The sequence below is a fragment of the Theobroma cacao genome, chromosome 5 (assembly GCF_000208745.1).
Source record: "Theobroma cacao cultivar B97-61/B2 chromosome 5, Criollo_cocoa_genome_V2, whole genome shotgun sequence".
NCBI classification, from domain to species: Eukaryota; Viridiplantae; Streptophyta; class Magnoliopsida; order Malvales; family Malvaceae; genus Theobroma; species Theobroma cacao.
The window spans coordinates 38133658-38159679 of NC_030854.1; the positions used below are offsets into that span (position 1 = coordinate 38133658).

Below are 26022 nucleotides of genomic sequence, written 5' to 3' on the forward strand. Positions count from 1 at the left end.
TTTGGCCGACATGTGGCTCTCATTGGGTAGGTGGCTGTCACGCTTCTATTGGGAAGTATTAGCCTTTGAGTATATAATGCCGCGCGTTCTTAAAAAAAAAAGGAAAAAAATGATACTAAAAAAAAAAACAAGACATGTGTTAGCCATGAAACATTCCTAAAATTGAGGAAGAAAATAAGGTTGAACTTATTTTTTTTATTTGTCTAAATTATAGTTAAACATGTAACAAAAAAAACCTGTTTTTCTTTTATTTTTAATCACTGCATTAGGTTATATAGTCTTAATTCCAATGAGGAAAAAGAAAATTGATCAAGTTTAAGCCATTGTTTGCATTGAAACAAGCAATAATTTGACCATATATTTTCTTAAACAAATGAAAGTAATAATATTTAACCTAAAGTTATAATATTATACAACTTGAAAATGGGTAAAGCCACTATTGCCATTAGAATTTAATTTTCTTTTTTTTACTAAACCAATATTTTCCGACCCTTATATTGAATAACACTCCTAATTATAAGACCATATCAATACCCTCGCTATAACGGATATAAAATAAGCATTAATACAAATATAAGGTGCAACGCGTAACAAAAATAATTTTTGCACTCTTCAAATTTAAAAAAAAAATACGAGATTCTGATCCCGAAATATTTTGATGCAACCGTTGAAAAATTTTTAATAACAGAATTATTTTTTGGAAAATTATTTTTGTTATGTCCCATGTTGATTATAAATAGTATAAAGAAAGAAAAAAAAATTATAATCCTATCAAATCTCAAACAGTGTGGACAACCCTTTTATCCAAAAATTAATTAATTAATTAATTAAAAGCACATAAATATCTTGCATCATTTTCATTTATTTTCAAAGTGTCTTTTCTTTTCCATATACTTCGAAAAAATAAAAGAAGATTTTTTCTTTCTCAATATTTCACAAAGTGAGGAGACAGGGTGTGGCTCACAAGAGGAGAGTATGTTGCCTTAATACCCCAGCACAGGTCCTCTTCTACCATATTTTCAAAGGGAAATCATATTTTTGTACCCTTTGCTTTGCTTTGCTCTCTTTTACAATTTAATTCCATACTATTTCACGTGCAATTCTGCTGTACAATTTTTTTTTTTTTTTGGGCTTTGGGTGTTCATCAAATGCCTTTAAAAGCTCACTTCTTCAACCCCAAACTGGAATCTCTCAAGGCTGATATCAGAATTCTGTTCTATTTTTATTCTTGGGGGGTGTTGTCCTTCTCCATCTTAAACTGCTTGGTATGATTCTTATTTAAACAATTAAGGGTTTTGCTTTTTAGTTTGGAGAGAGAAAGAGAGAGAAAGAATGGCACTAGATGCTGTGGTGTTTCCGCAGGACTTGTTTGGTTACAACAGCAAAGATCTGTACAGCTTGTTAGGAGGGAATTGGAGCTATGACTTTGGGTTGGAAAAGCAAGAAGAGAGAGTGTGTTTCGATCATCATTTTCCTGACAACCAAACACCCGAGACTAACAGTTTTCTTCATGGAGATTGGAGTAATTCTTCTTCACCACCTTCCATGGTTCCACCCCATTTCGGTGATCATCATCGACTGCACCACCCGAACTCGTCCTCGGATGCTACTAATAATGCTAATGGATCAACCAACGGCGGCGAACCCTCAGCCTTGGATACTTCAACAACTACTTCGACTCGTGCCAAGAGACGTCGATCCAAGAGTAGGAAAAACAAGGAAGAGATTGAGAATCAAAGGATGACTCACATTGCTGTGGAGAGAAATAGAAGGAAGCAAATGAATGAATATCTTTCTGTTCTTCGATCTCTAATGCCTGAATCTTATGTCCAAAGGGTATTTGTTTTTTGCTCTCAACTTCCTTAGTTATAACATGAAACAAAATGCTAATGAAAAAACTGTCTTGGTTGTGTTTTTTCTTCTTGGTCAGGGTGATCAGGCATCGATTATTGGAGGTGCTATCAATTTTGTAAAGGAGCTTGAGCACCGTCTTCAATTTCTAAGTGCTCAGAACGAGGTGAAGGAAAGATCAGACGGTGGTAGCAGCAGCAGCTGCTCAGCTTTTGCTGAATTCTTCACATTCCCACAGTACTCGACTAGTTCAACCCGGAGTGATAGTTCCATCTCCATGAATGAAACAATGGTTGAGACTCAATCTGCTATAGCTGACATCGAAGTTACCATGGTGGAGAGCCATGCAAACCTCAAAATAAGAGCGAAGAGGCGACCCGCGCAGCTCTTGAAGGTGGTTTCAGGGCTGAATAGTATGCGTCTCAGCATCCTCCATCTCAATGTCACAACAGTTGATCAAACTGTCCTCTATTCTCTCAGCGTCAAGGTGAGTTAATCATAGAAAAACACCAGTAGCTTGTTACAGTTAACCTTTCCTTTAACACAGAAGAGAAATCTTGTTTAGAGTTTCCAGCATTAAGCATATTTGGTCCTAAAAATTGCAGGTAGAAGATGATTGTAAGCTGACTTCTGTGGATGACATTGCCACAGCAGTGAACCAGTTACTAGGTAGGATTCAAGAAGATGCCATGTTGAATTGAAATTTCCCCCATCACTGTAATTTGTTTCTCCTTTTAATTTCCCCTTCATATCCATATATGAAGGCTTTTCTTTCAGTTCCTTTTCTTCTCAGGTTGTTCCTGAAATTGCCTATTGCCACTGATGTCCCTCCAATCTCATTAGTGTAGTTCTGTTTTAGGCCACTCTCTAGACTTCTGGTGGATGAACTGCTTTAGAAAAACCTTTCTCTGTTTCTTTCCCCAGAATCATCATAATTTTCAAATAAATTAAATTTTTATTCTGTCTTTTTGTGTGTTCTCTTCTTTTTTTAAGAGCATGTAATGGTACCAACCACACATGAAATGCCAGGTCAATTCTAACTACCTTTATTCTAATACTAATAATGCATGTCATAGCCTGATGTTGTTGGGGCAATTTAAGATTGGCAGTCTCCTTTTTACCCCCCCACTTTTCTTTTTCTCAGTGTTATAGGTAGGAACCAAAGGGAAGTAGGGGGCTTGAATCTTGAAACCCTCAACTCTCAACTCCTTAAGAAGCAAGTAGTTGACTAACAATGGACTAAATTGCTTACCATTTCATTACATGTAGTCTATCAATGTTGCTCTGCTGATGCTTCTTCTTCATAAAAGTCTTCAAGATTATGATTCATAATCCAAAATTTGGCTGCAAAGCCATCCTAAATGAAGTCAAAAATCAGAATTAGCAGCTGAAGAAAATGACCTATTGACAACTTAGACTATGTTTTAAGTTATATATGAATCATTCAAACAAGTTTACACTGTCAAGAGTAGCAGAAATATGTGATTGATCACATGCTGATATCCATGAATATTTTAGTATATATCAGAAAGCCTGCTTCAAGAATTTTCCTCTCACAGGAAGCTGAAACCATGACCACCTATGAAGGAGAAGTACTAAGATAAAGGCTGCCATATAAGCAGCTTTAGAAAGGCTTAAAAAAACCTCTCTTTCTGTAAAAATTTCCTTAAGCATGATATCATGAAAAAATTTTGTACCTAAATAGCTATGATGGGTTTCTTTTTTTTTTTTTTTTCTTTTTTTATTCCTCCTGTATAACTTCAAATCAAAATCATTTGTGCATTGAAGATAATCATGGCCCCATGAAATTTTGTACGATGTTCATGGTCGAATCCCAAGGCGAAATAAAAGTTGATATGTTGGTGGGGTTTTGATTGTCCTTAAGAGAGCAGAGGAACAGAGATTAGTGTTAAAGTTTGATCGTTGTTGTAAAATCATATGAAGAGACAAATTAAAATTATGTGCTCCCCTTGGACACTAGCTAGCTATACATTTAGGGGTAGAGGGTCCTTTGATTTTTTTGCTGCAAGTTTTCCTTTTATTATTCCTTTGCAATGCTATATCTTGAGCTGATAATCAATTTGGATTGCTTGGCATTTTTAATTAAATGGTTCGAGTTCAAAATGGTACTTTGTATATTATAAAAAAAAGATCAGTAACAGAAAAATTTTAACAGTGTTAAGATTTGGATAGATAATATTTTAAACATGAATCACTGTGATATTTTGTAGACATGTATTATTATAAGAAGAGGATTGTTGGGGTTTGGATGAACAATAGTTTAAAGGCAAGTGTGAATGCAAAAGTGGTGGTTTGAGGTATTAATCAATGGTCCTGCAGCAAAGTCGACATAGATGTAAATTGTAATAAATATGAAACACTGTGAATGAATGAATGGAAAATGAACTAAAGAGGATGTTTTGGCACTGTACAACTTTACACATGGCCAATAAATTAACATATTAACAAAAGTATGCTTAGGAGAGTTATATGTTGGGGTTGGTTTTTCTTTTGGAATTTAAATTAATTTTTTTTTAAAAAATAAATATGTGTCACTTTTCACATGCATTGTAGAAGAGTCTAAGTCCCCCATAGGTGAACCACAGAATCATGTTTTCTTTATACCATCTAGGATTTTATTTTTAGAAGATTCTAACCCCTACACTGTTTCTGTCTCTCACTTTCTCCTTCTTTCCTTCTTTTTCTCCCCCTTCATCTGTTTTATCTTCTTGTTTTCTAGTGGGGGAGACATGGGCTTTAAATGATTCCAAGCTTCCCCAACCCAACTCTCTTTCTCTCTCTCTTCTCTCAATATGTTTTTTCTTATATATATTTTATTGCCAAGTAAAAGAGAGTGGGAAAAACAAAGCATATATATATATATATATATATAGAAAAGAAAAAAAGAAAAATACAGAAAGAGATACAAAATTAAGCTTTTTTAACAACNAACAAAGCATATATATATATATATATATATAGAAAGAAAAAAGAAAAATACAGAAAGAGATACAAAATTAAGCTTTTTAACAACATATATGCTATTAAATTCAATGGAAACAAATAGAGTTATAAAAGGTAAGAAAAAATAAATATATATATATATATATGTAGAATAAAGCAAAAGAGACATTCAATGTCACTATAACAAGGAGACTTTATATACCAATGATCTTGAATAAGGATGGATGGCTGAAAGATATAAAGAAGAGAGGATTTTAGGCAGCATTGATTGGTCCTACAGTATTGTATCTTGATTTTTACAAGAGGGCACAGAAACCAAATTCAATGAGAAAATTTTTCATTGGGAAAAAAAAAACAAGTTAAATGATCATTTATTTACTGATCTTCTCTTAGTAGGCATCATCAATATATTTGGTCTGAAAAAGAATTGACAAAACCCATTCTCACTTGACAAATATCTACATTGGAAACTATGGGGTTCTTAAGATATTTGAGTGACTCAAGAGGAGCAAAATTTTTAAAAATGAAGAAGCATGTGGAAGCAATTCCATGGGTTTTTTAGACTTAAGTACTTGGCAGCTGGAAATTAAAGAGCTGAGTATTTGCTATTGATTTATGATTAACCAGGAAGTTTAAGCATTAGTCTTTAGTTCACCAGGGATTAATTGATCATTCAATAATGAAAATTTGTATCCAAGGTCAATCCAGGCTTTGCAGCATGCACTTAGTCCAAAGCATACAAGAATTCTAGTTACCACAGGCTTTGCAGAACTATTATATATGTAATCTAGCATTTGATGAGTTCAACTTGGCCAGAGGCATTGATCAATAGCAATTAAACTCTTTCCTAATTTGCACCCAACCATAAATAATGGAGCAAGGTGATATTGTGAAAATATTTGGCCATTGCATTGTCAGCTACTCATAAAATTTTCTGCAGTGATTGGTCTTGGCAATCAGTCTTGGATTAGAATCTAGACTTGTCATGTGGATCCTGCAGATGTTGCTTTCTTGCTTTATAAGCAAGACAGAGGATTGTCCAGCAGGAGGGAGTTGTAATTTGTTTGCCAAAGCCTCCACTAAAGACCCTCTCCAAGAGGCTGCTGGCTTTACAGAGGATTCTTGTCACTGTCTTGGCAAATTTCTAATTATTATTATCATTTCAGGATTTCCACGATCAATGACGAATTTAGAATTTTGAATGATGGGTGATTAAAGGGTAATTATAAAGATAATTATACTATATATATCTAGTTTTATATTTATAATAATAAAAAAATTAAAAATTGAGAGATGACGGCTCCATCTCTGTTTACAATGTACAGTGTCTTACTAGAAGATAAAGTTAATAGAATCTAAATTAATCCATAACAACAGGTTATTAGTAGACTATAGCAATACCTATTAGCAATATAATTGGCCTGTAAATCCAAATCTGCCCCCCCCCTAAGCTGATTAGAAGAATATGTTGTAATGTTAATTGTTAGTGGTTTTCAATCCAGAGTAAGCATTTAGAAAGATCAAGCTTTATATACATGTTTACCTATTTAGAGAAGTGATTTTTTTTTTTGAAGATTTTGGTCATTGCATTTTCCAAACTAGACTGCAAAGAAAGATTATTTTCCAAATTTTCCTAATGAAACTTGAATAACTTTTCAAATCATTGTTATCAATATACCTTATGATAATAAGGAAAAACAATATGAATCAATATATTATAAAAGTTTATTTTTATTTATTTATTTATTTATTTGTGGTTTAAGATTTAGATTTTTAGATAAAAAGATACTACAAAAATCGAATTCTCTTTTTCATAAATTTTTTTAATTTTTGGTTACTAAATTAATATGAAAAATGTATTTAAAAATATATATTATTAGGTAACATATTAAGAGTTTAAATTAAAAAAATAACCATCTTTTATAATTCTCAATTTTATAAATATACTTTTAAAACTTTTTAAAATTTTACGTATACAACTTGTTATTAATAATTAACTTTAACAATTTTTTACTGTATGTTGTGATATCATACGATAATTCATACTCGATAACAAATATATATATTTTTTGTTAAATTAAATATAAACTACATGTTTTATAATTAGATGTAACAAAAAGTATGATTGAAAGTGCATGAATTAGAAAATAAGCTTTCCATTCACATTATCATTGACTCTTAATTTTCTGCTAAGCTCCTTTAACAGGCAGAAGGAAAATTTGATTCTTGAGGAAACATTGAAGAGGATATGAAAACCTTTACTTCAAAATTATTGGTGTGTCCTAACTCAGCTCGTGTAATTTGTTGATGAAGCTTTTGAAAGCAACCTAACTGAAAATGGTAGGTGCAATGCAGAACAGGATGAAACAGATAGTTAGATAGTGATTTCCTTTTTGTCAAACAGAATAAAGCAAAAGAGGTGTAAAGTCACTGAGAAAAATAGTTGACAAATACCCAGAAACAGGAAAATGAAAAGAAACTTTAGACAACAATCACATTAGATAAGGAAGTACGGCCCGCAGTATGGCCTAAAGGAAATAAAAAGGAAGATGTGAAACAACATCTGTCTGGTCCTACAGCATGTCTGGGTTACACAAAGTTGGATGAGAGAATTTTCGTTGGGACATGGTTGTAGATTGGAAACCATCGGAAAGCTTAAAGGACTTGCAATACTGGCCTGAGAAATGTGAATGCTCCCTGGTGGCTCAAAGCTAGGATGATCCACCCTGGATGGACGGTGTCTTTTGGTTGCAGTGAGCTGTCTTTTATTGGGAGACTGGTAAAACCCATGTTTCAGCCGTTTGATTGTAAGTTAATGCTAGTGAATGTGGAGTTGAAGGCTGCAGTATTAATGGTCTTAGGTTGTAATCTGTCTCTTATGGTTAGGAGTGTTGCAGGCTGGGTTCTTGTTTGTAAATGATAGTTTATGGATGTTTTTGTACAGGGTGGGAGGATACTGGACAAACTTTTGGGGTACCTATGGAGGGTTATGAGCTTCAAGTAACCTTTTATAAATGAATTAATTCATGGCTTATCAAAAACAAAAAAAAAAAATTACAAGTTCTTTCATCTGCTATAGTACAGATTCTGCAGATAACAATTCTGTATATATATGTTGAAATCAAGTTGTGGTGTGAAGATCATGGATGATTGTACCCAGGAGGATTAGAGATTTTTATTGTCTTTCACCGAGGATGATTGGTTATAGGAAAGAAAAGGACTGCCATGTTCGAATTGGAAAATATTGAATTTTACTGGTAGGAATTCGGACTTCTTGAGTTCTTAGCAGAGCTGAGGGCACAATGACTTTTTCTCCAAGTAAACGATATTTTGAAATATTAAAACAAATAAAAGGGCATTATATCCATGGGGAATCTTTAGGGTGTTCTGTGTGATTATGCTTTAGCAGGACTTTAACAGAGGACATGAGATCAGCCAGATGAATTTTTTATGTGATTTATGAATCACTGTCAAAGCCCAATTCTGCAAATATTTTAGTGCATGACTAATCTTCATGTTGTTGCTGGTTTTCATTCAAGAGACAGAGAAAATCCTGGAGAAGCATTCTGGAGAATTAACTTCATGTATCTCAGTGAACATTGATGGACATGGTAACCTAGTAAACATTAATTTACAGGAATTTTGAAAAGAAAATCTTCTGCTTGAACTATAAGGAAATAAGATGTGTGATTTGATGCTGATTCTGTTATTTTGAGAAACCATTTACATTTGATTTTGTTTCCTAAAAGGTTCAGCTTTTTGAGTTTTGACCTCAATTTTTGTCTCTCCAGGATTCTGAGCTTTCTGTCATTGTTTGCTGGTGGTTGTTGGTTCACCAGCTATGGTGCTAAAAGTTTGGGAGAAATTTGGGTTTCCTTTCCAATGCAAACATGGATTATATTCTTTCCAAAAATAAAGTTCCTTATGGAGGTTGGAATTTAATTCAATGAGCTGATTTTTCTCTGATACTTATTCTGTTGCCTTTTTTGGAACATCTTTCTTCTTTGTCAAGTTTCTTCCAACTACATATAAGTAGTAAATAGGGCTTTATGATTGTTTTCTCATAGCACAAACCTTGTTTGCCATTGAGAGACAGCCCACAGCTTTGTCTTTCTGCTGCTTAATTACTCAGGTACCTGATTTTAGATTTTTAACAGTTACATTCTTCCATGTTATTTTCAGTTACTGATAACATTTTTCTTATGCTTTTCAAAAAAAAAAAACATTTTTCTGGCATGATTGTTTTGATTTTATTAAATTGGTCTAAGGAATCAGTCTTGGATTAGAATCCAGATTTGTTCTTGCTTGAATGCGGATCCAAGTTTCTTTGTAAGTAAGATTTATAACTATTAAAGAAGTGTTACGGGTTGGATTTAGCAGAATAGTTAGCAAGGCGTAAAAAATATAGATACTTGTTACTTATGTGCAACATTGTTTATCTCCTGTTTCAAGTTCACAGCTAGATATCTTACATGAATATGATATAGTTTTAACTGTTAGTGGTTTTCAACCCAGAGTAATAGATTTGTTTATTTAGAGGAAACTTTAGCAAATCTGATCTTTCTGAATGTCTTTCAGGCTGACTGATATATCAATATATATATATAATTCCATTTTATTCTCTGTTAGTTGAAACCCCAATTTAAACTTCAGCAATTATTGTGTTGCACTGCCTAGTTCCATGGAGGAGTTTGACACCATGGAGCATCTGCTTGCTGCATATATTTATCTAGGATATGAATTCTGTTTTCTGCAATATATTGTCAGCAACAGCTTTATATTGTTTACTTCAGTACCTCAGTACTTGCTTTCGTACTAAGCTTCAACATCGATATGTTTAACTTCTTAGAGACCATGGATGAAGAGATATTAAGTGTGATTTCAAGTGGTGAAGGAAATGCAACTTCAGAAGTTTCAGATTCAATCAGCACCAGTCACCCTGCAAGGAAACGCCAAAGAAGCGGCAGTAATGGTACCTCATCAAGATTCAAAGGCGTTATCCGACAGAAGAATGGGCAGTGGGGTGCTCAGTTATATGCTAATCATACCCGGATTTGGCTAGGAACTTTCAAATCCGAAACAGATGCAGGTATGGCCTATGACAGTGCAGCAATCAAGTTTCGTACTGGAGACACTCATAGGAACTTTCCATTGACTGACATCACAGTTGAGGAGCCAAAGTTTCAGAGCAATTACAGTGCTGAAGCTGTGCTAAGCATGATAAGGGATGGTTCTTACCAATACAAGTTCATGGATTTTCTCAAGAATAGCTTTAGAAATGGCAAAGTAGAGATTGATCTGAACTCTGTACGGAAATATAGCGGTAAGGGGCTAAGCTGCAAACAGCTGTTTCAGAAGGAGCTAACACCAAGCGATGTAGGGAAGCTGAACAGACTTGTTATCCCCAAAAAATATGCTGTCAAGTACTTTCCACTAATTGAGGGCAGCGGTAGCAAAGGAAGCGATGCTGAGTTGATTTTCTATGACAAGTTTATGAGACTATGGAAGTTTCGTTATTGCTACTGGAATAGCAGCCAAAGCTTTGTTTTCACCAGGGGTTGGAACCGGTTTTTGAAGGAAAAAGAACTGAAAGCTAATGATGTGATTTCTTTCTATGTATGTGAGAGCAGAAAGGAGCAAGAGGTGCAGAGATTCTGCATGATAGATGTGAACAACTATGGAAACGATGATGCATTGGCTGAGGCAGCCAATCTGCAGGTTGGAAGAGAAGTGGATTTGCAGCTTAGACTGGGACATTGTTATGCCTTTGATGGTGGAAAGCAGGTGAAGCAAGAGCAAGAACTAATGGCAGTAGATGCAACAGAAGATGTTAATACCACAGGTTTTAAACTCTTCGGAATGCAAATCAACTGAAGCAGAGATGCTTAATTGAGCATCACAGCAAATGATGGCTTGAAGTTTTTGATGAGCACTTTTTTGCTGGAAAAATTGTGGGTTTATGTTGAACTTGTCATCCTTTGAGAAGGATGCTGAAGTTTTAGTTTTTGAAAGTCTGATTCAAAATTACTATTAAGCATGCTAGTCTGGAATCCGTTTCTTTACAAGAATTGGAATGCTAAAAAAATGGAAGTTCTCACCTCTTTTATAAGCAAACATTTGTGTGTATGCCTTTGAAACAATTGACCAAATATTTCTGAATTCTAATACCACAAGATATCTTTCCATTAGGTGGCAAAACAGAAATGAAACAGAGAATTTGCTTGATAATGAAGCTATCAGATCCAGGTAAATTGTTTCACAAAGTGACAGCAAAGTTAGGAAACAGTCACAAGAAAGGCCATTTGCATATTCCAGTATTCAAAACTGGAATCAAAATGCCTTGAAACACATGGTGTGTCTGCTGTCAACTAACATTAAAGTCTTGAGACATCACTAATACCTATTGCCTGCTTGTCCAAGTTGCTTTCCTCAACCCACCATTTCTCTATAAACTCAACAGGCAAATGCAATTGAAGATTAAAGTCATGATGATAGATATCTTAGAACATATTATTGAATTTGATGATATAATTCATTACAGAGGACTGATATAAGGGGTTTTCACAATTATTGAATGCATTATTTATCTGGAGGTTGCTCCACACCAAAAGCATCTTGCCAATAAGAAAAAAGAGAATAGCCATTTTCATACTGAACAACAGTCATGCATCCAAAATCTCTAGTAATGATGGCTCTGGAAGCAATCCTAACTCATATTCATCTTGAGGTGTGCTCCTCGTTGGTAAATGGTAATGATGACCTGGTATATATGAGGAATTTCCATTAGTTACACTAAAAGTATGGAAATGCATCTCAAACAGGAAGCTAGAGGACAGATAAAATAAATCTTAAGTGGAAAATAATGCACAAGAGAGTGAACCTTCTTCAAAACAATGTTATTCATGATTCATTGTTGGTTGGTATAGGCACTCCTGAATCTTCTGTCAGCTTTTTGTAAGCATCTTGCAATCTTCGAGTAACAGGCCCCACTTTCCCATCACCAATGATGCGCCCATCAATTTTTACAACCTGTTAAAAGAATATTTCATCATCTAGATTGAACAAGGGAATAAAGTAGCCAGCCTGTGTTGAAAACGCAAACAGCAAAATTGAATACTCTCCCTCTCAGTCCACTAAGGTTCTAAATTGAATATTTAGAAAGAAGGAACTCACCGGGCTGAGTTCTCCCATCGTTCCGGTAGTCCATACCTGCAGGGAATCCTTTTTAATCATAGCTTCAAACACATGTAAAAGAAAAATTTACAAGCAAGGAAGATATATCTAAAGTCATTAGTGAATATTGTGCCAAAAATATCCTGTGTTCACAAATTTAACATTAAGCGTGTGTTTCAATTATTTAAAAATGTACACGCCTTTATAGGCAGCTGTTATCATATTTTAGTCAGCCTCTTGAAACACTCAAAATAATAACTACTCTAGATGGAAGTAGATATGGGAGTCTGAGCAGAAGGATATAATTAATAGAAACAACCAGAATAGCTTCTACGTGAAGGTATCAGGACAAAGGTATCATCATAAACACTTGTCTTATGACAAAAAACTGCCACTGAACTTTATAATATGACCTAGAATAGAGGCAACCAGTCATTACTCTGCAGGTAGTAAGGCCTTTTACTATAGTTCAAAGGAACTTCATCTAAGATATCACTGTGAAACAGAGGAGCAGTTCATTCAAAATTTTGGAAGTATTTCTTGAAATGTATTCTATAGAAAAACAACTGGAAACCTCATCTGCTGTATGGAACTCAGATAAGCTAATTCTTCGCTCCTCTAGGACAAATTTTTCCTTTACAACAAGCTCCATGACCTGCAATGCCAATGACAGGAGAGTCATATCAGCACCAAAAAGATAATACAAAGTACTGACTAAATAGTTTTAATATTTCACCATATTTTATCCATTAAAAGGAAAGAAATTTTTTAATATGAGTAAGACAAGTTCATTTACTTTTTACACAGGAACATTTCCTGACAAAAAAAGAACATTGTTGGATGACTTTTTAAGTATTTACTTAAATGAAGGATATAAAATATGTTGAACAAAAACAAAAAGCGAAAAGGTTCTTGTTCTGCATATTTGCATTATTGCATCCTTAATTGCAGGGTAGATTTTAGAGATGCAAATTCATATCATTATACACTACAGCCTGATTTGTACCAATATATTGAGAGATAGCAATCATTTATAGTCGCACTTAATCAATAAACTTTTTGTTGCTTATTCTGCCACAGAAATCAAGTAGGCAATGTGTATTCAAACTTAGCCATGTTCAACGATGAGATATTGAACTACTTTTCATGTACCTAGAGGGTTACTTGTTTCCTTGAGATCAGGAAGTTGGGAGTTTCATCAGCCAGGACATAAATTACAGCTAAAATGAAAGTTTAGGCAACTTACAGTTGCTCGAGTAATCCCAGGAAGACAACAATCAGCATGAGGTGTCAAAACACGGCCTTTCTTTACCAAAAACTGCAACATGAAGCAGAAGAATGCTTCTCAGGTAGAGATTTTCAACTTGCAAAGCACATGTGTGTTTAGAAAAAGAATGTCTTTTTAACAACTAAAATGCTATCCGCCAACAGGTAGCATACCAATATAAGTACTCCATCATTGTGTTACTAAATTTCCAGGTTCACACATAGACCTAAAATCAGAAATTGAAGCAAAAGCCTAGTCTTACAATGTTTGTGGCATTTGTTTCGGATACATAACCATCCTTGTCAAGCATGATTGCATCATCAGCACTTGCATTGTTCCCTTCTACCTGCACCAGACCACATAAATCAATTACGTCCAAGTCGTAGTTCAACAAAATACATATCTGGCATTAGTAGTACCAACATAACACTCCACCATAACAGAGTAAACACAATGGCCATATCACATGATCATGGTTTACATCCTTAAGCTGAACAATCCACCAATAACCAAACCCAGATGAAACTTTTACGTTTCAGAGATTGAAAAAGTCCACTGCCACTTTCTAATAAGAAAACTCACAACTTAATACAGTTATTATCATGCAAAATATAATAAATCAGTTAACATTAGGAACCGAAGCATTTCATGTTATGAAAGCTATCAAATCAAGAACTACACTTGCCTGTATTGCATGAGAGAATGAAAATAACCATTCAAATCACAAATTAGATCTAAACTTTATCTACTATCAGATTTGTCATCCAATCATATCAAAGTCCTGGGTAGGACAATACCTTCGCTAGTATATTATTCAAAAGATTATTGTGGTGAATCTTCGAGTCCAAATTCTGAAAGGGATAAAAATGACTCAAAGTCAGCTGGGTCATAGGAAGATAAAATTTCCTAAAGGCAAATACTATTAAATAGAAACAAAGCACCCAGCATTTCTTCCCTCATAAGCCACAGGGAGACCAGACATAAATATGTTCTGTTAAACTTTTCTAGCAAGTACCAAATAGTGGCAAGAAAAGACACCAAGAATCTTACATTTGGTGAATTACGTCGTGTAGTAGCAGTAACCAGTGTTATACCACTCACATTGTCATAAACAGGGGGTTTCCATTCAGGAAGCACTGCATTTTTTTTCACAGGAAACATAAGCGTATCAGCTGAAAAACCACAAATCATAGAAGCGAGTTCTATACTTGACAAAAATAATTCAACTAATATTATGCAGATGCACTACAATAGCACATTCTTAGTGTTGTATTAATTTACAGATAACATCCGTGTGTCAATAGAAATAAGAATTTACGAATATGTCTCTTGTATATGAAGGACTTAAAATCACTTTACCAATCAAAGTGCAGGAATAAAGATTAAATGCCGGGCTCATCCCAGAAGTAACCTGAACAAGATGAGTTTATAGCAAATCAGTGAAGAAATTCTTAGGCCAAACAAGAATTTTGAATGGCAACAACCAACATTTTGCAAAATCTCGTTTTTTAGAGGTGCAGTACTTAAGGCAATTCAATGATTACCAGAGTATAGCGAGACAGAGAGAAGGTGAAAATGTTTCATACCTTTTTCCCACGAGTAAGTGTTAGTCGAATGTGTGTATTATCAAACATTCCATTGGCATTGAGAGTTCTGAAGATAGCCTCTTTGATCTGCAATAATGCCACATGTTACTAAAATCAACCAATGAACTTCCTTGCAAGTGCAGAAGCAATAGATGCTTGCACAAACAATGGCCATCAACCAATGCCCAATACCATAAAGTGCTGATATTTTACAGAAAGTGAATTCAAATTCATCTGCGGATCCTCACCTCATCACGAGTTGGAACATTGTCGAAAGCCAGAGCCTTTGCAGAATCAAACATCCTTGTGAAATGAACCAAAAGTATCAGTGAGGACTCATATAGATCTGAAGTTCACATATGTGTCATTTATTCATCTTTTGCCATATGATCACAAATAGGATAAAAGAATGGGGCCACAAATATGCAGATAATTTTTTTGTTTGAAAATGTGCTAATTAACTAGTATACTACTGCAATTCCTACTAAAGGGAATTCAGAATCTCATGGTTCCTGGCAACATCCCATAGAAGTAAAGAAGTTATTAGCCTCAAGAAGGGGAAATATTATCTGCTAATTATTTAAAGAAAAATATAAAAGAAAAGAGTAAAAAGAAACCAAGTGAGCATTACTTCCGTGTTTCACAAAGCACTCAAGACTAATGTCCACATCTCTTAGCAACAGCCACAGAAAATTCAGAGAAATAGACCTATAAATGGCAAGCTAAAAAAAAATACAGCATGCTATACCGTGCATTTCTAAGAGTTGTTTATAAAAGCTGCAGAATTTAAAATATACACTCATCAATTAGTATAACTAGTCAACTCAGAAAACATAGAAGCATCACTGGCACATCATGCAAGGATACTTTGACCAACTAAGTTGCACAAATCATATGACAGCACTCAGCAACAAAACCAAATACAGCTTTTGTTATCTTTTAAGCATTTAGTTTCACCAACCTATCTAAATGCTCTTCAAGCTTAAATATCTTTCCACTGTAAACTCGAAGTCCTTCCCACACAGCATCACCTCCTTGAACAACTGAATCAAACACTGAAACCTGGTATGCATCTCTCAAGCTAAGAATGAGAAACCTAATGTACCTATGCATTAACGCTCATAAAGGAAAGTCAATGAACAACAGATCTATAATGGTTCCATGATTAAGGACCTTTGCACTCTCACGAGGTACAATCTCATCACCAACCCAAGCCAGCAGCTTCTCATTTTCAGGAACCGGAAGATCAGGAACAGGTAAGGGGGACTTTAGAAGGGATGATGTATGCCTCACATGGCGCCTCAGCATGTTATAGAAAGGTAGACTTTGCTCCAACAAGTCATAAAATGAGAAAGGAAATGCCTGAAAACAGATGCAAGATTGGACATAACTATATCAACACTTCATCAATTATTCCAATATTTCTGCTTGTAATTATTCCAAGATATAAATTTTTTGAAGTAAAAAAGCATGAACTTTCATTATCTAGGTGATAGATAGATTAGTTCACTAGACGAAAAGCAAAAAGATTCATGTTAGAGCTTTTAATCCAAGGACAAGGGCCAACTATACTGTCAAAAAAGCACCAATCTGTTTTTCTAAGCCTTTAAAACAAGCTTTGATAATTGTTTCTTTCATAAATTAATCTATTTTCAGCACATCAAGCCTTGAAATATAAGATGACTTTATAGATTTAGTTAAGACAGCAACTGATTTACAATTCATAATTCAAAATGAAAAGAATGAATAGGTCACATACCCTAGGGTACTTTCTTGTGGGTGTGAAACATGTCGAGTTATGCACACTTTTATACCACCATGGAGCCCATAGACCATCTATCAGTTTTGGACCAGCTTCCCATCTGATCAAGTTTTGACCACCATGATGATGAAATTATTATTTTAGTAGAAAAGACCAAGTACAAAATAATAGCTTTGAGCGTTAAGTATGAGATATGACTGCATCAAACAGTTATTCTAGTAGAAGTGGAGGTGTTTCCAAAGAAATTTAAGAAGGGGACACATGCAAGAGAAAGATATGGTCTATAAGAAAGAGATATATCAAGTGTCATGAGATGGCACAGTAATTTTTAACTATTTGACTAAACAATCCTGGTCAGTCAGCATAAGATTTATTGAGCTAAACTAAGCCATCATTTGAGCAGCTCATCAAGACTGCCATGAATGAGGAAGTTAAGTAACTTGCGCTGCAGGAAGAGCCAGTAAATGGATTTAAAAGTTTTAGCTTAAAAAAGGTTTCCACGTGCCTGAGCATTGCATTTTGAAAAGGAATATTCAAATCTTCACAAAGACCACGTAAAGTAGCCTGCACATCAATAAGATGAATAAATACAAAAAATATGCAGCAATTGTAAATTGAACATACCCGTTGGATATTAAATATATATAAGAATAATCTAAGAGAGAACAAGTATGAGATTTCAAGGTTTGAGAAAATAAATAGCTCAATACACTGTAAGATTCATATGCAGTATGATAATAAGCTTTCTGTGGGTTAACTTATTAGAAAAAATATATAACCTCGGGATTTTGTTGAAGGTCTGCTGCATCAATGACAGGTGGGGGCTTTCCCAATGCACAGAGCTCACTGTATATAGAAACTAGTTCTCCCAAACCTAACTCAAGAATGGATGGAGGCACAACCTTGTCAAAGGATGGCTGACAAGACAATAAACAAATCATAAAAAAATCAGTGAATAACGGCAGAGATAACAAAAGTTAGTACATTAAGCACTAAGCCTAAAATTATCAATCTTGGTTTAGTATAAGCTCTCAAGAGAATAATATTTCCAATGCCTTTATTAACACATGAAGTTCATTTCTAAAAAAATAGAATTTACTATTTACATGCGTGATACCTTTAGTTTACTTATATAATTTCTTTATCTGAGTGAAGTGAGATAGATATGTGTTTTCAAACGGCTTACCAGTACAGCAACAGGATTTCTTATCAGTATAAAGTGTTTTCCTTTCTGCAGCAAGTCAATTGGCAAACCAGGTACCCGTTGCTTTGCTATATGCTGTTTGCAAAGAGAGGGAAATTAATTTATAAAATATCAACTCAAAGATCAAATTTTCTACCTTTGATAACCAAGAGTTAGATCTCAGAATCTGCTGATGCTTTCCACTATACATTTCTCTCAATTTTACTGGAATTAGAATATTTAAGGAAAAAGCCAAAGTCGACCTATAAAACCCATGAAACCTTCTTTCATTGAAAGTCAACACACTTTTGTATGTAAAACATACTTAGAATAGAGTCAGACTTTTAATCTAACATGCACAGTTGAAACATTAATTATACCAGAACAAATTAATATAACTTAAAAAATTAACTCCTTTGAAATCAATATATTCCCAAAGGAACAAAAATAATTCTAGTTTTCTTAAGCAAAGCCATACAATTCAACATAAATATTTGAAAAAAGAAAAATTAGCAGCAATCAATGCTTAGCAGAATTTACTTGGAAATAAAAATTCTCTGGAGTGGACTTATGCTTGCTAGATGGAAAAACGTATAGGTTACCTTACAAAAACGATACTTCTTTCCTCCTGGACCATAAATTATCTCTTTCACAACTTTATTACCATCGCATTCCTATTCCAAAAAATATTTATAAGAGGGAGATGATAAGAGCAAGTGAAAGAAAGCATACATAGAGGGGAACCAGAAACAGAAAAGACATTGTTTATATTGAAAGGATCAGACGTAAGAAACAGAATGCAATAGGTTTCCCAAAGCAAAGATAAAAAGAAAGTAGCATTCTGCATGATTACAGAGTAATTGGAGCAAAGCACATAACCCATTTCTAACATATTATGCTGTAGAAAATAACAACTCCCATTCAGACCTTCCAGTTGCCATTTTTTATTTCTGATCTAAATAGAGATGAAACAGTGAATTCAATTTGGGGCAGCATCCCCCATTTTAAAAAGGGTAATTTCAGTGGTACTAGAGTTGGTCATCTGACTTCTCTAGAAAGTTAAAGGTCGATCAGTTTGATTGGGTTAATGTTGGGCACCTTCCTAAGGTGATGCAACATAAATCTCATGTGGACTTTCTCCTTTTCATCCATATATTTCACAGCTTGTCCCATAATAATGTCAATAAAATTATTCAGAGAAATAAAATTAAAAGATATTTGGTCTTTCAAACATAATTAAAGTCAACATCTCCAAGGAACTTTAATCACATAAGGCATAACATCTCTGTTTTAAGGAAAATAAAAATAATGCTCCAATAAAGTGAAAAATTTAAGATCTAAACTATTTTTTTCCATCTTAAAAAGTAAGGAAGGAAGCAAAAAGTAGAAAATATTGGTTAAGCTTATGTGACATACCATCTTAGATAGAAGCTCTTCACGGTAGGGCCTTTCAACACCGGTCACATTTAGAAAAGTTCCATAGAGGGGCTCATCCAGCACTTCTATGTCATCCCTCTAAGAATAGCAGAAAATGAAACCATTAATAAGTGCATATCACCAAAGAACGAGGCAAACATCTACCTTTTGGCAAACTGAGAAACTTGTTTACAAAATTATGGCTTCACCATCGAGCACTGTCCCTAGAGTAGACTCACAGACTTAACCCAGTTTTGAGATTCATATTAATATTTTATAGTTACCGAAACAATACAAACCTTTCAATGCTCCATAAGTTTCTGAAAAATTATAGCTCAGACCATAAGATAGGACCCCATCTAGTTCAACTAAATACAAGTTTACCCAAACATACTGCAACTAGTTTGTTAGATTTTAGAAGAACGCCAAGATTTTCATATTCACAAAGCAAACTAATGGCCAAAATCTAACCAAATCCCATTCCCACATCAAAACACAAGAATGAAAACCCAAGAACCAGTAGGATCATTATTCAGTTGAATTCTGATCAAACTGACAAGTAGAGCACAGTAACTTGTTTCAAAAACTTGAAGATACCAGTATTCCAGTAGTAAAAATCATGATCAATTACCATAATCCACCAAACAGTGAGATTTGCACAGTCTAGATAACTAAATTATTTCATCCCTAATAAAAATAATCCATTTCACTATTGTTTCAACTTCTTCATAAGCAAAGAAATAATCAGAAATCAGAACACAACAAAACTAATGGGTTAATTACAAAGGGATCCATAGTTCCATTTTGTCAGAAACCCCATATTAGAAAACAAGTAAGATTCAAACTTTACTCTCATCTTCCTCATTCTTCGTAAAATTTATCAGCAACCAATCACATTACCAGAAGTAGAATACACCAGAACGATTTCATCAAGGTTGCATCTTCTCAATAACCCACATGTTAAATAAAAAGCAAGTTTCAAATTTTACTCTCATCTTCTTCGTTCTTTCCCAACTTTCTCAGCAATGTCATCGGGTACTTATAATTCAATCTAAAGTTCCAATTTCAAACCAACCCATATATTATATCACAAGAAAGATTCAGAATTTACTTTCATTTTCTTCACTTTTTCCCCTCAACTTTCTCACCTGCCAATCATCGAACCCAGAAAATTAAAAAAAAAAAAACAAAAAACATTGGTGTTACCTGAGCAAAAGAGTACATGAGACTAGTACTGAGTGATCTTGGAGCAGACCATGAGTGGATAACCTCAATTTCTTCTTGCTTTTGGTCTCCCATTTCTGTTAGATATGGCTAAGGACAATGGTCTACTGTGTAAAGAAATGATTCTAGAGAAGTTGAGGATAATCAGCAGAGAAAAGAATCCTTTTTTATTATGCTGAGTGGCAGCTGTCATGGGAATAGATAATGCAGCTACACTGCAATGATTGCATAAGTAGAAACCAACCTCGTTCAGGTGAAAAAAGAAAAAGCCAGTGCATGAAAAGCTGGAGAAGAGTAAACGTAGGAACCCATTAAGTAAATTTGAGTAATTAATAGGGAGGTTTTCCATTTCTGGAAGTTATTATTAAGTTTTGTCGTCAAATTTCAACTTTGAGAAATCAATATTCTCCCTTCTCTGTTATTAACTATGAACAACTTTAGTACAAGATTGCGTATAAAAGCTATTGAGAATCAATAACATCATGCCACCTTCATGTTTTATAGTTGTGTTTTCATGAAAGTGGAACCCGCAAATTGTTGAAAGTTGCTAAAGTTCTCTTTTGAAGGAAAAAAAAGAACAACTTCAAGATAACTATGAAAATTGGATAAGCATAGTCATTGGTTTCAACAAAGCCTATATTACACTCGGTAATTTTGGTCACAACAGTTATGTGTTTTGAACAGGTTAAATTTACTTAATCTATTTAATAATTATTTAATCATTTAATTAATCAAGTTATGATTTCGATTATTTGACTTATATAATTTATTTATAAACTTATTTAATACGAACTTAAATAGATTAATCATGTTAATAGTATTTAAATAAAATGTTAAATAAATTTTCAATCATATCATGTCTTATAAATTTTAATTCAATCGTATTGTGTCATACAGCATGTTTAATAAACATTTCTTTATATATGTATTTAAATTGTAAACATTTTGTGTTCATAATTATTTATATAATTATTAATACCTTATATTTATATTTCGAGGTTCGAGGAGAGAGAGAGAGGAGTCTAGTATAACATAAATGTGAGCATTTTTTTTAAAAGATATTTCACTTCATTACAAGATTTGCACAACTTCCAAAGCAGTTGCACATTACAACATGCCAAAACCTACTCCCTCTCTCTGCACCCCCAGTGTAAAAAAACCAAAAAAAAAAAAAGTTGAATTTTTAGGGGAGCAAATCAGCAAGAGAGATATAGGGATCTAGTTATTTAGATGTAACAGTAAACAACCTTATGCTTGAACGATCATATGACCTCATATAAGGAAGCAAATCAAGGGGCCTTAGTGTACTTGTTAGGTCTGAGATTGTAAGATTAGCCTGGTCTGCTAGTGCAAGAAAATGATTGAATGTATCGATGTTCCGAATGACAGAAGCAATGTATGCAACTGGGTCTGCCCTTGATCCAAGACTGGCAGCATTGTTGACTCCAGTGATACTGATGTCATAAGCATGAGAATTAGATGAATCTGAACCGTGGGCATTGAGAACTTGTCCTTGGCTGGAACTGTTTGCTTTACCATCTGCACATGTGACTTCGGTTGAAGAGTTCCGGAAACTTCCTTTCTGATTCTTGTCACATGACTTCTTTTTACTCAAAAGAATGGCCAGTACTCGAATAAGATGTGGAAGACAAGATGGATCGTAAATAACATCTGCGCCTAGACTGCAGAAGGAAATATTAATAAAATGGTAATGGATAAGGAAAGAGGATAAGGAGCAAGGATTGCTTCGATCTTACAACTTTCACACCATTATTTTTTAACTAACAATTGACCAGGAATTGTATTAGATAATGTAGGTTTATTGACCAATACCGTTCTTTAAATTGCGTACCGTATTCATAGTAGAATACAGGCACAACCTTTGCTATTCCAATCAATAAAATAGTATAGATTAAAAGATAAACAGCATACTCACATAATTTCTGGCATGAATTCTTGGAGTTCCTTTTCAGATGCGGATTCCCAAGGCAGATGAATGCATTTAACCTAAGATAAACAATTTATTTCAGCTTTGGTTGTGCTGCAATAATTCTCTTTTCGTTTAATTACACGGTTTTAAACGACTAAGGTTTCCACACAAAGAATGATCTGTTCAGTGCAGCAACAAAATCAGCAAAAAAGAGCCTCAAATGCCTATATTTGATGCACAAATTTTAAATTACTTTCATCAGTTTATCATGATAAAAAGTCCAAAGGAATAAATGGTTTTACGGGGTTCAAGTCAAAGATTTAGCTGGTTGATGTGTCTGGAAAGTATGTATAAGAAGCACCAAGAAAATTATGCATTGAGAATGACAAGGTTTCAAGACATTGGATCCCTAAAATATGACATTCAAACTACAATGATTCGACAAACAATTCATCTGGTTATTTACATGAGAATGAATTTCCATCCATGTTGGACCTTTGAGATGGACCACTATAGTTCCATTATCACTGAGAATAACATAAAACTTATTGGCACTTCCCTTCTTTTCATAGATACGATTCATAAGCACTTCAGATTAAGGGTCTAAATCCAGGAATACTGTAATAGAATCAACAACAATAAACATAATAATCTGATGTTCGCACAAGGAACAAAAACATAATAATCGGATGTTTGCACAAGGAACGTGACAAGGTATGAAATACTCATGACGAAAACTCACCAATTTTGGATTTTCAGTACTTGTTTCTGGCAAATCAGTTTCTGTATTGATGTGGTTCATCTCCAAATTAAACTTCATGTTAGCTAAAGTTGACAAGTCACCATCACTTAATATCACCTGCACCAGGTAAAAAACACCAGGGAACACAAAGCATGCTAATTCCAACTTCAATTTTAATCCCATTAACAGTTAAGCAGAAAAAGTAATTTCAGTGGCATTTGCAGCAAAATAACAGCCAAGAAAATGAGAGATTAACTAACACTAACAACTACTAAACTGCATTTAGGTCTGAGAATGCATATTAGTTTGATGGCAGTACAACCCAAGTAGAAAGATTATTTAGATCTTTTCTAGATCATGTTGACAAGGTTTCTAGTTCAATTATCATTCAGCAAAGCAGATGCTTAACTTTATAAGTTGCAAGTCGCAACAAAGCAATAAATATTAGGAAAATGTGTGATTCATTTACAATTATGCAACACGTGTAGATCATTTTCTAATATACTACTCAATTACATAACAAACCTTGGAGGCTTTTACATAAGCAAGACAAATTCCAACCAAACCAACACCCGATCCAACCTGTTGTTTAATAATAAAACACCTACAGTAAATAGAAAATCAAATTTGAGATGATACACAGCCTACCAGAATATATGAAGTAACTTACCTCAAAACATGATTTCCCGAAGAAAATATGTGGAAAAGAAAGTATCAACTCTGATAGGAAAAGACAGGAGGGCCAAATCGAACACCTGTATAAACCAAAGCCATTACAAACTAATTCATCTTAGTTTACAAGCTAAACCAAAGAAAGTGGGAAAAAAAATGTAATTATGATATGCATAACTGAAACCAAATGCACATGCAAAATGCAAATAGTCAACAATCGGCAAATTGTCAACTTTCTGTGAGCAGTTGATCAGTTCTTTCAAGAAGCAATTCACCTAATCACTATTCAGATGTTGAGCATCCAAAAATAGACGAAATTCCAGAGAAGTTGGGAATGGAACTGAGCTAATGCGCAGAAGAAATATCTAAAGAGGGCAACAATGAGTGAAGGCATTTTCCAAAGACTGATTGCCATTCATTGCTCTGCAGTGGGGTAGGGATATCGCATTCTGTTCACAGCAGAGTATGAGAAAGTAAGAGAGAGGAGTCACATCCATTTGAGAAAACAACAGTTTTGAAAGCTTAAGTTGAGCTTGTGCACAACACTTGATACTCTATCAAAACCATTGATATTTCTCCCTGTCCACAGCCACCAACATCAAACCTAATGTAAGTGCTCAGCAAACGACCCACCTCAACCTCACCAGTTCTAAAAACTTCATATCATCACATATCATAAACAGAAACAGTTTTCTTGTTTATGATGACGAAAACTGCAATGGTTTCGAAAATACAACATGCAAGATTAGAATCACAGATCAAATACGAACTAACTAAACATACCCTGTATCTCCCTCGAGCATGTTGAGTGAACATTGCAGCTCGACCACTAGATTCCTCGAACTTGGACAACTTGAGAGTTCAACACAATCTATATGCATCCAGTCAGTAATCAAATATCAGTCAATGCAAATAAAGCTAAAAAAAACCTGACAACCAGCAAGAAACTAGTACTATCTCTTACCAGCATGAAAAAGAAAAGAAATGCATTTCAGGATCCTCCCAGTTTCTTTGAACAAATTAAAATCCTAGAAAACAAGAAATTCCATCAAAAACAATGAAAGTTCCACTAATAAGAAAGTTCGCAAAGCAATGCAAAACCCCATTGGGCCAAAATCTTTACCTTGGAAGAAGTCATGTAGGGAACATACTCTTCATATAAATCATCCGACACATAGCCATTTCTTGACTCAACCTCTGTAATAATCTTCTTCAAAAACTTCTTCATGTATTCATTGCCTTTTCCTATCTGAAAAATTCACAAAAAAAAAAAACCTTAAGCCAGGTTTATTGAACTGAAATTCCCATCATCCAAGAAAATAAATAAAACTCACAGAGAAATCTAGACACTCATTACAAATGAATGTTTGCACTTCATCTGTAATCTTTCCTCCTCCACATTCCCTACCAAATAAAGCTAAGCTGATTAAATTCATAACATAAACAAGAAGAAAAGGAAAAGACTAAGTTGAGCTGCGGCGGTAAAAGCTAAAATGCGGCCGGGTTTATGGAAAACAAACCTCGCTAAACTGAGCAGAGTATCGGTGGTTTCCATGGCGAGGAAAGCGGAAAGCAGGTGGAGACCCGGAGGAGCCTTCGGATCCAGCTCTCGTTCCGCCATCATTGACACGTACTTTTGGGTCGGGTTTTTTTGGAGGTTTAAGATTTTACAGCCAGAAAGAAGATGTCCCAGCCCATTTGGCCCAATTTCTAAATGGTTTGTCAGGGTTGGCCCAGTTTGTCTGAAATAAAATCGAACTATTTTACTTGCTCTTTTTCAATTATTATATTATTTATAAGTGAACACTTCCTCCAAATCTTTTTAATTTTTTAGACACTTAAATGCTCATAAATATATTTTTCGTGAATTTTTTTATAATAAAAATATTGAACATCTATATTATGAAACAAAATTTCAAAATTTAATATAAAATTTATTAAAATAATCCAAATTTTTATTTTAATTTTCGTGAAAATGAAAGAGTTAAACATTTGGTGACAAATTGGCTATTTTCTTTTGATACAATATTAAGTTTAAGAAAACTTTTTTTTGGTCATATTTCTTATTTTTAATTTATGAATTTCATATCAGTTATGGATGTGATTGTTATCATATATATAAAAGTTTAAATCAATCATTATTAATAACTTAATCTTAAATTTTTGAAAATTACGTGGTTTTGATTTGAAAAGTTATTGAATCGGTGGTGTTGAGTTAAAATTGGTATAAGAATTAAGGTGGTTCGGGTGAC

The 26022-nt window shown here is 34.1% G+C and overlaps 3 protein-coding genes across 5 annotated transcripts; 2 read left to right on the forward strand and 1 right to left on the reverse strand.

Annotated features, from left to right (window-relative positions):
• LOC18600423 (transcription factor bHLH94) lies at positions 942-2818 on the forward strand. Its single transcript, XM_018120514.1, has 3 exons — positions 942-1836; positions 1931-2338; positions 2457-2818. Exons 1-3 carry the CDS (start codon positions 1333-1335, stop codon positions 2550-2552), a joined length of 1008 nt encoding a protein of 335 aa, XP_017976003.1. The 5' UTR covers positions 942-1332; the 3' UTR covers positions 2553-2818.
• LOC18600424 (AP2/ERF and B3 domain-containing transcription factor At1g50680) lies at positions 8733-10913 on the forward strand. Of its 3 annotated transcripts, none has more exons than XM_018121243.1 (2): positions 8733-8745; positions 9665-10913. In XM_018121243.1, the coding sequence occupies exon 2, from the start codon at positions 9670-9672 to the stop codon at positions 10687-10689; it is 1020 nt and encodes a 339-aa protein (XP_017976732.1). In that variant the 5' UTR covers positions 8733-8745; positions 9665-9669; the 3' UTR covers positions 10690-10913. The 3 variants fall into 3 exon arrangements, with proteins under 3 accessions (XP_017976732.1, XP_017976731.1, XP_007030917.2); XM_018121242.1 differs by lacking the exon at positions 8733-8745 and adding an exon at positions 8759-8947; XM_007030855.2 differs by lacking the exon at positions 8733-8745 and adding an exon at positions 9063-9144.
• On the reverse strand, positions 11286-25416 carry LOC18600426 (branched-chain-amino-acid aminotransferase-like protein 1). Its single transcript, XM_018121772.1, is given in 31 exon segments — positions 11286-11575; positions 11696-11844; positions 11989-12024; positions 12563-12643; positions 13235-13306; positions 13518-13601; positions 14053-14106; positions 14306-14391; positions 14615-14666; positions 14842-14928; positions 15090-15144; positions 15803-15903; positions 16015-16203; positions 16601-16703; positions 17109-17167; positions 17383-17520; positions 17790-17882; positions 18389-18460; positions 19203-19301; positions 20409-20479; positions 20576-20612; positions 21664-22108; positions 22363-22433; positions 23099-23215; positions 23624-23680; positions 23769-23853; positions 24554-24641; positions 24735-24798; positions 24894-25019; positions 25105-25174; positions 25291-25416. Coding segments are annotated over 30 exon segments (2925 nt in total). The 5' UTR covers positions 25395-25416; the 3' UTR covers positions 11286-11575; positions 11696-11715.

Bases quoted from the DNA above. Each gene is read 5' to 3' on its own strand.
- LOC18600423 (XM_018120514.1), top strand. From the start codon at position 1,333: ATGGCACTAGATGCTGTGGTGTTTCCGCAGGACTTGTTTGGTTACAAC. The intron at 1,837-1,930 runs GTATTTGTTTTT...CTTCTTGGTCAG, and splicing joins CTGAATCTTATGTCCAAAGG to GGTGATCAGGCATCGATTAT. The intron at 2,339-2,456 runs GTGAGTTAATCA...TAAAAATTGCAG, and splicing joins TCTATTCTCTCAGCGTCAAG to GTAGAAGATGATTGTAAGCT.
- LOC18600424 (XM_018121243.1), top strand. From the start codon at position 9,670: ATGGATGAAGAGATATTAAGTGTGATTTCAAGTGGTGAAGGAAATGCA.